We start from the raw sequence: 14,230 nt of genomic DNA, 5'->3' as shown, positions 1-14,230 counted from the left end.
CAATGGTACAGTGGCAAATGTAAAAGGTAGTATTTGTATGGTGTGCTTGATGCTGTGAAAATGATTGTTTTTCAAGTTTAACACAACTTATCTACATCTGTGGTATAAAACAATACACACATCCAAATAAAGAGTATTTGGTTTTTCATTTTTGCCTTCAAAAATTAAACTTATGTTTTCTTAATTTAAGCAACCTTTATTAATGGTCTTTCATAAATTATCGATAATTAAGAATTTATATTTGAAATTAAAACAGGAATTTTGCATTCAATATGTAATTAGAAACATGAAGACATGCATTATTCATAAAAAATTATGAGATGCAGGTATTTCTTATTGAACGAGAAAAAAATGACTGAGGCGAGACTTGTACCACCAAACCATAGTATGTTGTTACCAATCTATAGTCTGTCGGTAAACCGAAAATCGAGCGAGCGAGTCCCCACTCTGCCTATCCAGCTACGTCATAGGGCGCTTCTACAGGCTGTTTCACAACATAGTACCGTCCCTGCTGTGGCACGCGCTTTAAACCTGTGGCGACGCTGTGTACAAATACGTCTAGGTTGCGTTTATTTTTAGACAAATGCATTAAGACCATAAGGAAAACAAAAAACAACAGCTTCCTCCGAAACACAACATTATAGATTAAATAATACTAACATAAGAACGGAAGTCAGGATTCTACTACAAACACAGAACCAAATGCCTGTTCGTGTGAATGTATGTTCCTCTATTGCTATTTGTAAAACGAACCCCATATAATGCAATCAGTCTGTAGAATTTAAGGTTTGCTCTAATTTTGTGTTTCTACTAAAAGGTAGAAGTTTTCTTTGAAGAACTGCACTGAAAATTAACAATTCTTCCAACACAAAGAGTGTTTAAAAAGTAAGCAGAAATTTCTAATTTTGTGTGTTTTGTTAGTCCGATTTGCACTACTTTTTTATCACTGTTTTCATAAACATGCCTCAAAAGTATGTGTACAATGTTATGCATATTGGGTATTTACTCTGTTGTCTGCTGTCAGAAAGGTTACATGTGTTTTGGTAGCATACAAATAAATTAAGAGAATCTGTATTAAATTTTGTTATAAGAATGGAATAAAGTGTATGAAATTTTTAGAAATGGTAAATATTGCTTTTGGTGAGCCTGTTATGAGTAAACCAATGGCAGACAAGTGGTATAAGCATTTCAAAGCAGGCCTTAAAAGACAGCAGTTTTACAAGCATGGATGAGATTAAAAATGCACAGTTAAGAGACCTATAAACTATCCCGAACAAACAGTTCCTAAAGTGTTCTGAGAATTGGAAAAAGCACTGGCATAATTGTATATTATGTAATGGGGAATATTTTGAAGAGGATAACATTGCTGTAGATTAACAAATAAAGTTCTTACCAAAAAATAAAAATTAATATGTGAATGCACCTCATATGTCAAGCTTTTTGCTTGAAGTCCAGAATCTGTGTACATGTTTCGAAGGAAATTTCAGCAGTGTTTAGAATAGCTATTGCACACATGTTTTAAGCAATATGTCTTCGAATCGGTGAATAGTGACCGAGATTTAGTGTTCCATAAGCATCAAAGGTTTTACATGATTTTGAAATTGTCTATAACGATGGGTTTCCTCCCAAAATTATTAGTTTAACTTCGTGGCGATTCCAGTAAACCGTGCGGCTTTTTTTTCTGTTCCTTACTTATGCGTCCTATTGGGTGAGGCAGACGTTTCCATAAATTGCAGTCCTTTGATTGGGACTGGTAACATTAGCCAACAGTTCCTTTTGGATCGCCTCTTTAATACATGCTGTAATAACATAAGAGGCGATCGAACGCTCGTTACTCCGCACAATACCTCCACTTCTTCGTATTCTGCACATTTTCTTGCAATACTAGACAATTATCCATCACTTCCGGATAACGAAGTATATCAGTAAGTATACAAAGTTAACTCTCCAGCACTGGCAACTAAGATCCCACGAACAGAAACAACGTATATCACCGCACGCTGATCTACAACGCTAGACAGGCAATGGGCAACAGATTTTGGGTGCCCCTGTAGGCCGGTGGCAGCATTCTTCAGGGAAAGGCCGCTTCCCCCACCAAAAGCGCTGCTCGCTTATGAGTTTACAGACAGACTATACTACACTACCGATTCTGCTATACATCCAATGTGTATTTGTGTCTCAACTATATCTAATACATTCCCTCAAAAAACTTCAAAGCCAATTATTTCCGTAAATTTATGAAAAACATTAACAACAACCTACTTCTCAGCACTTTTTAACTGTGTTCCACATGTGTCTCTCATTATGGAAAAGAAAGCAGCCTCTACCATTTTCATATTACATATTAACAGTGCGACAATCAGAGCACAACAGTGCTGCGGCTGTGACTGTAGACAATTTTTGAAATAAAAATTACATAGCTCAAGTGTGATTAAGAAAACATTGATGGCTGTTAATACCTTTGAATATCTTAGAGTTTCATTTAATGTAACTTAGTAATAATATATCTAATACATAAGTAGGACCTACTTCCAAAGTGTAACACCACCAGTGTACTAGTGCTGCGACTTCTGCCCAGTCATTGTGTTTTTTTTACATCAGGTTTATTCTTATGATGAACGGAGTATAGTCTAGGATTGAGCAATATAGGTTAACTGGAGATTGAGATACCACGATCTCATGGTGCATTTTGTGTAATTTTTTGGGTTTTATTTTTGGCATTTTTGAGTGGTTTTTCCCCATGGTTGTCACAGTTACTTCACTGGATTTAGTCTGTGTATTGGTTTGCTTGGTAATTTTATTTCTGTGGGTGTTACGATCAATGTTTTGATCATCATGTTAGATTCACTCGAAACAGGAGTTTTCAGCTTGGTGTCATCACTGGCCAAAGTGTACACCTGCAATCACAGTCTCCAGTAATCTTGATGGACGGATGGATGGATTCATTGTAATGACATTATTTGGTACTAGTTCCATAATTTAAAAAAATTTCCATCATTACTGCACCAAGAAACTTCATGTTCCTATCTGTTTAGCACATCATGAAAAGTCACAAATAGCTTCATGCACACAATCATGGAACAAAAGCAGCCTTAATAATAATAATAATAATAATAATAATAATAATAATACTAATAATAATACATTAATTAGTTATCACTTGTGCGTAATACTGATGGGTCATAATTTTTCTGTGTACAACAAGTCTCTAATCATAAACATATAAATCGGTTTTTCAAACAGGCAGAAAAACAGACATGAAACTAACAGAGATGTGTCAGCACAGTTGTGGTCCTGAAGACTTCTGCAAATGTGTAATGTAAGTGCAGTGAAAAGTTTGGAGAAATTAAATGAACAGTGTATAACTATTCTTCTTGATAATAAGTTAAGATGTTCCAAGTAAGTACCAACATAACAGAACTGAACATTGGGTACGACTGAATGAGGCAGTGCTTTCATTAAGTCTCCGGCATCAGATTTGGGAGGCTGAAAGGTCATGCCGTGCCTAGCCATCCTGAATAAAGTTTTCATATATGTGTGGGCTAGTGCCTTCATCAAGTTCACAACTGCCTACCTATCCTCTTCTCATTAAATACACGTGGATTCTCATATGTTGGTATATATGACCTACATTTTCCTTGCATTAAGCTGGCAGCTCCCATACACTGTTTTGTCCCTGTAACTGGTTTCAACCAGGCAGTGTTCATCTTCAGACTGTAGGTACAAGCTGCAAGTACTTTCCATTTTGCCAAAATAAGAAACACAATCAGCGAGTCACTTTTATTCAAGTAACAAACAAAACTTTATGAAGCCAAGGAGCACAATTGCACGCTTAAGCTGAGCCCATATACAGACAGAAGAGTACACACATTAAACACAAAACTGTACAAATTAATAATAAAAGAAATGTCAGTACTCACACTTGTGCAGAAGCCGTAATGTCGGTATCCATGGACCTTCCCGGTGTCGGAAAAACAGCAGCTCACCAGAAGTATTGACCAATATTTCTATGTGGTCATGGCTAAATAAAAATAGCACAACTATTAAGGAAAAATCAATTATATTTATGAGAAAATAAAAGTTTTGAAATTGCCTACGATATAAGCATTCCTAGACAACTGAGAATCAAAATGAAGCAATGCATAAAGTGTTCTCTCTCTCTCTCTCTCTCTCTCTCTCTCTCTCTCTCTCTCTCCCTCCCTCCCCTCCCCCTGCATACCCCCACTTCCTCATACCACTCTGACTTCCTCGGGGTTCTCTTTGTAGGTTAGTACAACTTTATTGGCACTTTCACTTGAACCAATCTGACAAGGTGTGCAAAAGTACAGATTGGGAGAAAGAGCTTAACTTTACTGGGGATAGAGACACATGAAAGAAATTATGCAATATTTAAAAATAAAGAGGAGAAATCTCAGGATAAAATTATAAATGAACACAAGGATACAAAGAAACCACAAATGAAGGAAAGTAAACAGTCGGAGATAGTATATAAGGTTGAAAATTTAGTGTGTGCAATGAAGTATGCCAACAAAAGAAGAATTGGGAATGGAAACATGGAATACTGAAAAATGAGACGTTAAAGTTTCAAAATAAATATTACCCTAGCATCCGGGTAAAAAGGACGGAATATACATGTGATACAAAGCTGTTGAGCTAATGGAAAGAACTGTTGAACATAGCCCTACATAGACGTACACTACTGCCTTACTACCTATTATTTTTTAGGGTAGAAAAGTTTCAGTAGTGACAAACAGATGACATCTGGGTTCAGTTTCAGTGCACATTTTGCTAACAAAAAATGTACACTGGATACACTAGTCGATGAACATGTGCTTAATATTTACCAAATTACCTAGTCAATACCCAAAAGTTTGTTGCAGACATACACCCAATATTGCATGTAACATACACTACAGGGTTAAATTTATTACTATTCTAGTTATACCAAGAAATGATGACAAATCCACGTTCATCATCAAATTCTACAAATTTCGCTCCTTAACTTACGGCATAACACTCGACATAAATGAGAAACCCTGCTTATATAAATCCAAGGATCTTTGTAAGACTGTCACCACTCACCTCAATTGATCAATGCAAGCATAATGGGGGTGGGTGGGGGAAGGTTGTATAAAAACGCGAGTTGAATCGAATAGTCTATTACCCACTAACTGTTTCATTAAGTATTTTCATTACCTGTACGAAAATGCCACAAGTAATTGACAACAGACCACAAATTGCAACTGGGAGCACCTTTACTCAAGTGACCTAACAGTCATGCAGCAACATATTACGCCTTCTCTAAACGCACAACAAATCACAATGTACGCGTCACAAACAGTTACCGGTGAACTTTCGTGTTAACGACTGTTAATGCTACTTCCTTCTATAATCAACGAATCTCAATCCTATGGTGATATATACTATTGGTCATTGGGATTTTAAGTTTGAAGAGTTAATGTGTCTGTGCTTACACGCTGAAATTCACAACAACGGAAGGCAGGTAGATAAGTAGTTACCTTACATTTACTCTCGATTTATCACGCCTACAAAATGTCTAGAATGACGATTGTAACCACGCAGGATATTTTGTGTAAGAACATACCATTTGACAATCCGATATGTATCCTTCTTTGGAAGGACCGAGTCAACGTAATTCTCCAGGTATGGATACTGATCTACGAGCTTTGTTCTGATCCCTTTTTGCACGGATGATTTGAGCTGTTGCACTCCCGTCACGCTTTCTTTCTCGTCGAATCTGAAAATGGAGACATGGAACATTTACACACACAATGAAGAAGAGAGAATTTTGAGCAGTGATCGCAATGCATAAACTATGCTAATGAATATAGTTATTTCTCAGAAATAGCAATCGATCTCCCTCACTTTTTAAACATGTTTTGAATCTGCACTTCATACACCACACATACACACACACACAATGATATTATTTCGTTGGTTAATTTACTCTTGTAACGCAGGTTATCCAACTATGCCTGCACTGACTTTCAATGTTAGATTCAATTGTACTTCATATAAAGTTTTAATTTTGTATAACTTTTCTACTCATATAGCAGTAAATATAAATTTCTGCATTTACGATCATAAAATCTACACTGTGAGTGGAAAACTGGTTTTCTATTCTATTTCATACAATGTTATGGAAAGGTTGGTTTACTGTTGTACTGTTAACAGCTGAAAAACAGAACAACAAACTTCACCAGTGGAGCAATGCGACTTGCTTCTGCACGTGGTAAGTGTACTGTAGTGACTGTATAGTGCGAACGTTGAAAAATCGTCATCGCTAGACACAACTATTTCGAGTTTTGTAATGACTGATACAACTGAGGTAGTCATAACAAGTGATGGTTCAGGTCAGTTGTGGAACGCTTGTGTATGGGATCCCAACAACGGAACTTCGTTAATGTATTATAAAGGTGGCGGTGTCTCAGCGCCCCATACGCTTTGTCTTTTGGGAAATGATTATTTGTTATCGGCTGACAACGCAAGACCACTCATACATGCGTGGCCACTTAATAGCCAAGAAACAATAAATTTGGGCACTGGAAGGATGTTGTGTTCAGGCTGTGTAAACGCATTGGCTGTCTCTCCCAATGCTCAGTACTGTGCTGCAGGAATAGCTGAGAGACTCCATATCTGGCAGATAGCATCGGGACGGCTTATGGCAGTGTCAAATCGTCACTTCCAGGATATCACATGTTTAAAGTTTACTGATGACGGTACACACATTGCTACTGGCGGAGAAGACTGCAGAGTAATTGTGTGGCCTCTCGCTTACTTGATTTCCCAGTTCGCCAATGAAATGTACTCGGTGCCAGGAGAAGCAGAACCACGATACACCTTCTTTGATCATAGCCTGCCAGTCAAAGACGTTTTCATTGGTCCAGGAGGCATGAGAGCTCTGCTAGTGTCTGTGTCTTTTGATCGAACATGTAAAATATATGACCTGGCATCAGGTAAATTGTTGTTGTCTTTATTATTTGATGCACCACTAACAGCTGTAACTGTTGATGGTACGGATTCTGTTGTTTTTGTTGGAACTAATAGTGGAAAGATTCAGGAATTCAATATCAGCCATCCTCCTCGAGATGTGCACCATGTAGTTAACGAAACACCAAAAAAGTTTGTTGGACATGATAAAATGATTACCTGTCTGTCATCGTCAATTGGTGGTCAGACACTGCTCTCAAGTTCAACAGACATGAAAGTCATCGTGTGGGACATTCCAAGTGGACAGTGCAAACGGGTGTTGCAACATAAGGGGCCTGTGTACAATGCTTTTTTTACCATTTGCCCAAAACAAATGTTTATAGAAGACTGGAAACCTACTGTTGTATTGAATGGGTTTCAAAAATCCGTTGACAGTGAAAGCAAATGCATTGAAATTATGAATAAGGTGGATTTATGTGAATCACCCACATTGTTCGACGCGGTACCTATGGTTGCAGTAGCAGAAGCAGGTAGCATAAAAGATGAAGTAATAGCTCTAAAAAAAATTAATAAAGACCTATATACGTTTGCTATCAACAAACTGTTGGATACTGCATCACTTGAAAGTAGCACAGGAAATAATGGTGACTCTCTTAATAGAGGTATTAAAAAGAAAAGTGTGAAGAGAAGGCGGCAAGATGAAAAATAACAACATTCTCTTATTGAAACTTAAGTGCTTTATGTGCCGGTTTCATTGTTATTGTTTCATGAAGTGGTGTAATTTTAAGACTGAATATTAGCACTAAGGTGTAAAAATGTCTTAAACTTCCATAAATACCAGACTGTTACCTTTATGCCCAGTAGTGCTTTGCTCATTTACTGTAACAACCAGCTCATTTGTGATCTGTTGTTTCTCTTTTTATATACATAGATAAATATATATATGTATCTCCTTGATTTTTGTATTTGTCTTTCAGTAAATGTCACAAAGAGATTAACCATCAAATATTGCAAGTTGTGTTTGCCTGAACTGCACTGCATTTGGTGTCCTTTAATATCCTTATGCCTTGTGACACTTAGAATTACATTGACAGTGTCATCAGTTAAATGATGTGCAATCAGAGCACAATAGGAAAGTAATAAGGACTGTATTGAAGTTCTATGTCTGAATGACTATGCAACAGTAGATCAATGTATTATCAAAAATCAGTGATGCTGCTAGAACAAAAGGGAAACTGTTAAAATACGTATTGGAATCATCTGAAATCTTGAGTTATTGTGACAACTTATCTGTAGTGCAGCCCGAGGTCTAGGTTAGTTCGGACAGTGACTATTTGGTTGTGCGCTGGCAAACTTTAGGGATATGAAAGCAGAAAATCTAGTTGAGGTAACAGATTGAGGGGTAGCGAAGACTAATTTTTACATTCATGCTATATTGAAAAATGCAGGGTAAGGGGAATGCTTAAGGGTTCAGTGCATAGCATAACTTCAGTTGTCCCATTCCCCCACCCCCTCCCTGTACATCCTTTGAAATACTGATTGTGGTGATAGTATGGGGCCTAGGTTAGTGTGGAAGAGGATAGTTTGTCTGCGAGTTGGTGAAGCTGATGAATGTGAATGCCAAATAGAGGTTGTGATAAAAGATTGACCTGCAGCAGATCCGTATATGTCTACATTTGTGCTATTACTATACAGCTAATGCTTCAAATAGGAGCAGTTCTAATCCGAGTGCTTTGACTCTGTGGGATGTTGGTTGACAACATTGCTGTTTATATAATAAATGTAGGGTAGCTTTAGGAAATCAAGGGAAGACAATGAATTCTGAGTGCCAATATTCAAACTATTTGACGCTATTCAGAGGTTATTCATGGTTATGTTGGAGTTGTGAAAGATTTCTTTTGACTCCCTGCCACCACAGTTTTAATACTTTCCTGTGTGTTCAAAAATATAATACAAAAGTAAGTTATAGTATTTCAGTTATTTCCCACTGCATGTAGTTTGACATGGCAGTTTGCTCTCTGTCCCTCTTATTGGCTGAGAAATTTATTTAGTGACATAGCTGAATAAAGAACAGTTGTGTTGGTGACTATTGTGGAGCAATCTGAAGTCTAGGTTGGATTGGAAAGTGACAGTTTACTTGTGAGTTGGCAAAACTAACAAATGTGATGATGTTAGAATAACTATAATTCTTGTTGCAACAAACATTTCTTGCAGAATGGATTTCTCCCCCCCCCCCCCCCCTTTTTTTGTCATGGCATCATGACTAGTGGTGGTAGTTGTGATGTCAAGATTTCTGTGAAGCCAGTGAAAGCAATACTGTGAGAATAAGTTGCTAAGCAGTTGAAATAGTTATTTTCACGAAGTACCTTGCGACTATTATTTGTTGTGGGGAATATCTTGCTAACTTTTCTGACTATTACTATTGTTTTTCCAAATATTTTGCATTCAGTGACTACATTGACATCAAAATCTGGCCCAATTACTTAAAATCTTTGCTACAAAACACATTTTCAGCTGACCTCATATTGGGTACTTATAACCAGCCGTTTACATGTCCCCTTGTTTTCTCTTCACATCTTACAGCAAGCTGCGCCAATGTTGCTTCACAAAACACACAAATATTTACATTGTCATTGATCGAGACTAATACCTAATTAAGTATTAACTGCAAAATATTATGTGAGAATCTGTAAGATTAGCTGTTATGGTTTTCTGCTGATGATAGGTGAACTCGGTCTGAAGGGGGAGTAGGGTTTAATGTCTGTCTACAACTTCTCTAGTTAAAAAGTGGCGACTTGCTAATCTTACCTTGTGTACAACAATATTATGAAAAGGAGATACTGCTGCTCGTCATACATGGGAGCTGTTGAGTCACAGACAGATGCTACAAAAAGACTGAAGTGCATGTTGAGCTTTTGACCAAAATATCTTTTTCCATGGCCAGATACAGTGGTCATGCACGCGCGCGTTGTGCTTGCATGAATTGTGGTGGTTGTCTGCGTTAAAAAAGGAAATGCCTTTTGGCCGAAAGGAAGTCTGGATAGCAATGTGTGATCTGCAGTCTCTCTCTCTCTCTCTCTCTCTCTCTCTCTCTCTCTCTCTCTCTCTCTCTCTCTCTCTCTCTCTCGTGTGCCCTCTTTGGGTACCACTTACGTGATACATTGTTTATAGCAGTTCAGATGGGGTTTTGTGTGTTAGTGCAATCTGTGGTCCATATTAACATTTATTCATAAAGTTAAACAAGAAACATTATCCCTTGATAATGTTCATTCACACGTGTGTCCTTTTCGTTACATATTTTTGAGATAGGACAGTAACTGGTGGTTGATAAGCTGAGCTGTTCTTCCAGTTTCAAAAGTATGTTGAAGAAATATTACAGGTGGTCTTATATCTTGTTCCACCACAACAGTGCAGCTGCTCAGAGGGAGACCAGAATGCAAAAATTCGTTGAGAAGCACCAAACCTATCTTTTCAGATCTCTTTTCATATTACTTTTCTCTCTTGTGGAAGAAATAAAATCATCCATGGATCTGATTTTAGATCCATTATTGTCAAAAATGTTTCAAAGAAGACCTGCTACAGATTGTTAAAGTGACTTAAGCTTTCTCTTTTTGTGTAGTGAGTGTAATGTAATTATCAGAGGCCTCATCATCAAAATGACAAGTCTGATTGGTAACAGTAAAAGTGAAATGTTTGGTAATATGCTCTTGAACTGTTCCTGTAGTCTTAAATCTGAAGACCGGTTTGATGCATCTTTCCATTCTAGTCTATACTTTGCAAATCTCTACTTACGTGAATAACTACTGCAACCTATATCCACATGCTCTGCTTACTATAGTCAAGCTTTCGTCTCCTTGTACAATTTTTACCTTTCAGACATCCATCAATGTCATATGGTGTGTCCCCTCAGCATGTCACTTCCCTTGGTCATGTGCCATAAAGCTCTTTTCTCATCAGTACTTCATTACTTTATCTACCCATCTGATCTTAAGTGTTCTTCTGTTACACCACATTTCAAAAGTGTCTATTCTTCTCTTGCCTTTACTGTTTATTGTCCATGTTTCACTTCCTTGTAGGTTCAGCTAGAAGTACTAAAGCAAAAGGAGGACATTCACATCTATTGACATGTTACCACTTCATGAAACTCGGTGTAAGGTTTCATTAGTATAGTAAGCTTTAGTCACATATCTTTCTTTCCTTCAGTGTTTGTCCCATCTATAGTAAGTCCCCTCACATTGGGCGTTTGTCCATCCCCGATTTGATAGTTGTTCTTATTATAATTTTGTGACCCGATGCCCTACCTGACATTACAAACATATGCCATCATCAGAGAGTATGGTCTTTATTGGAAATTATGATATTGAGATGGAGTACTGTCTAAGAACTGTGCTCAGCCTGGGTGGTGTATCGGAGAATGTTTTTTATATCAGCACGCAAATTCATTCAGGGTCTGGCTCACCTTGCTATTAAGCAACCCTGTGCGATGTGTAGTAAGGTATGAAAGCAGGTTGGGGTTAATGCGAATAGTGCTGCGTGTTAATTCCACTTTCTTCTTCCACTGGTAGCTATAATCATTGGTGTTTACATGTTTCATCTAATTCTTTGCTGTGTCAATCAGTTTAATAATATTCTGCTGTAACAACCCTTAATGATGAAATTGTCAAATCATCTAATACAGGCATCAACTGCCAATATTTCAATGTCTGTAGGAAAAACAACCTCTGAAATGAAACTACTATCAAATAAAGACAGAAAAAGTTTATATTATCCAAGTGTGCGAAAAATGAAAACATACATTCCAGCTTTCTTCAGTAAGACAGAAAAGAGCAAAAAATGAGATTATTCAGGATTAAGGACCTGTGATACGGGGTCAAGGGACAAATAAAATATAAAGACTTAGATTGCAGGTGTTTAGGGCTGGTATTTGTGTAACTGCTGAGAATTGTTTCATGGGTGTAAGGTTGAGGTCCAAGGCACAATTTTCTGCTTAATATTTCATGCTCTAGCACTGGAATCATAATCACAGAGGCTTAAACAGCTGAGAAAGCAGTTACAGACTCGAAGAAACTCAGTAAGCTAAACTGTTTATAAGTATCTGAGCAACAGTCAGTTCGTGACATGCATGCATATAAAAGTTCAGCTTATTGAGCCTGTTCCAGTCTGTAACTGCTTTCTGAGTCATTAAAACCTGTAATGATGTCTCCAGCAGTGGGAGACAAAATGTTAGGCAGAGAATTATGCCTTGACCTTGGCCTTATGTCCATAAAATAAATTTAAGCAAAGATGAAGACCACTGTCAAATCAGAAACAAATTATAATGAGTTATCTGTCAATCTAAGAAGTAAGTAGAATTTAGGTTCTGCTATTTTGTTCTGGTAATTAGAGGACAGCAGCTCTATTTTGTACTTAAGCAGCAGATCTACGGTTCCCTGTGACAAAGACTGTTTCGTACAGAGTTGGTACCAACACCCCCTAGACTTCCACTGAAGTATCTTAAGAGCCCTTTCATAATGATACAAATTTCCGAGGATAATTATGGATGACTGGGGGTTGTTTCTGGAATGCTGTGAAAGCCAAGATTATGATTTAAAGTTCTGGTCTTGCCCATAGTTTAAATCTGTCTAAATGTCTCAAGATAGCAGACCCTGTGCTGCAAATTGAAAGCTTCATTTCTGAAACAACCCATAGTCCATGGTGGACAGTTTGTGAAGTTTCAAAACAGCACGTGCTCCACAGCAGAGTGAATGATTCACATTGAAATAATGTTTTCTTAACATATTTGCTCATTTTTACCTGGGTGTTGTAAGTCTTCTCATTCACTAATTTCTTTAGCATCCAAAACCAACAAAAGCATTTACTGAGTTGAAATGTAATATTCATTGAGATGGCTCTGGGGCCTAATGGCATTGGAAATGAAAATGGGCTACCAGTGTGTAATTGGAAAAATATTCAGAAAAATTCTGAAGAGAATACAAACTACAATCATATTGTATAAAATGTTCTGGTGTTCATAAAAATTTGATAAGCAATGATCCAGCATAAAGTATTGTTCATCCCAAATTATCAGATAAGTACCACACCAGGCATCACTGTACATAACATTTCAAGTTTTGAGTGACAATGCTAATAAAGAATCTAATTTTCTGATACTATTTGTAACTGGTTCACATAACATGAACATTACGCCTCACGCTTTGATGGTGTACATTATAATTGTAAATGCATTTGGCTCAGTCACATGGATGTGCAACAATGTAGTTATTTGTGCAGCTGCTTGATCAACATTTAAATGATATTATTTCTCTGCAATGCTTTAAAATTGGTAAGCCCTACTTAAAGTAATAACTTCACATTCCCCACACTGCTATGGCCTAGCTCGATACCTAGATCTGCACTTAAATTTTATTTGCTTAGCTGGTAGTGTGAACTTGATGCAGAACAGTTTAGCACCACAACATCTGCAGTAACTGTATATACCGATTTGAGATGACAATAACAACCTGCTCCTGTCATTACAGGGTCAAGTTATTTCCCCTTTTCTTTCCTTAGTGATTTACTTACATGATTTTCATAAATCTCAGTTTGGTACTTGTAGATAAACAGCAGTTACAATATGTAACTCATAGCACCAGTTTTCCTTAACATTAGTGGCTGCACTGTCATACATAAAATTAGGACTACAAATGAAAAGGCGTGTCTCAAGACTTCTTATCAAGCATACTTCATGTTTTTAATAGAGGGAAACATTCCACGTGGGAAAAATATATCTAAAAACAAAGATGATGTGACTTACCAAACGAAAGTGCTGTCAGGTTGTTAGACACACAAACACACACACAAAATTCAAGCTTTCGCAACCAACGGTTGCTTCATCAGGAAAGAGGGAAAGACGAAAGGATGTGGGTTTTAAGGGAGAGGGTAAGGAGTCATTCCAATCCCGGGAGTGGAAAGACTTACCTTAGGGGGAAAAAAGGACAGGTATACACTCGCATACACACACACATCCATCCGCACATGGTATGTGATCATTCTATGGAAAATCCACGAAGGAATGTAACAATATTAGAGAAGGAAAGTTTCCACTCACCATATGACAGAGTTGCTGAGTCGCAGATAGGCACAACAAACGCGCACGCAAACGCAATTCACACACACACGACTGCAGCCTCAGGCAACTGAAAAAAATGGTTCAAATGGCTCTGAGCACTATGGGACTCAACTTCTGAGGTCATTAGTCCCCTAGAACTTAGAACTAGTTAAACCTAACTAACCTAAGGAC

At 37.5% G+C, this 14,230-nt stretch overlaps 3 protein-coding genes across 3 annotated transcripts in view; 2 read left to right on the top strand and 1 right to left on the bottom strand.

Annotated features, from left to right (window-relative positions):
• LOC126198580 (malignant T-cell-amplified sequence 1 homolog) overlaps nt 1-6,027 on the bottom strand; it is a 68,773-nt gene extending 62,746 nt beyond the window's left edge. Inside the window, exons 1-3 of the mRNA XM_049935017.1 lie at nt 5,887-6,027; nt 5,606-5,758; nt 3,921-4,021 (exon numbers count right to left, since the gene is read on the bottom strand). Of these exons, the coding sequence (XP_049790974.1) occupies nt 3,921-4,021; nt 5,606-5,758; nt 5,887-5,897 (265 nt within the window). The 5' untranslated portion in view covers nt 5,898-6,027. The remainder of the gene's footprint in view (nt 1-3,920; nt 4,022-5,605; nt 5,759-5,886) is intronic.
• A 97-nt stretch (nt 6,028-6,124) lies between these two features.
• The window catches only part of LOC126198579 (RNA-binding protein 41-like), a 62,784-nt gene continuing 54,678 nt past the window's right edge, over nt 6,125-14,230 (top strand). Inside the window, exon 1 of the mRNA XM_049935016.1 lies at nt 6,125-6,253. The gene's annotated coding sequence lies outside the window, so the exon portion shown is untranslated. The remainder of the gene's footprint in view (nt 6,254-14,230) is intronic.
• On the top strand, nt 6,229-7,889 carry LOC126198578 (WD repeat-containing protein 18). The gene has a single exon (XM_049935015.1). The coding sequence runs from the start codon at nt 6,332-6,334 to the stop codon at nt 7,658-7,660; it is 1,329 nt and encodes a 442-aa protein (XP_049790972.1). The 5' UTR covers nt 6,229-6,331; the 3' UTR covers nt 7,661-7,889.

The sequence above is a fragment of the Schistocerca nitens genome, chromosome 8 (genome assembly GCF_023898315.1).
Source record: "Schistocerca nitens isolate TAMUIC-IGC-003100 chromosome 8, iqSchNite1.1, whole genome shotgun sequence".
In the NCBI taxonomy this organism is placed as follows: Eukaryota; Metazoa; Arthropoda; class Insecta; order Orthoptera; family Acrididae; genus Schistocerca; species Schistocerca nitens.
This window is presented reverse-complemented; position numbering and strand designations above follow the sequence as displayed.

Coding starts and splice junctions, on each gene's coding strand:
- LOC126198578 (XM_049935015.1), top strand. CDS start 6,332: ATGACTGATACAACTGAGGTAGTCATAACAAGTGATGGTTCAGGTCAG.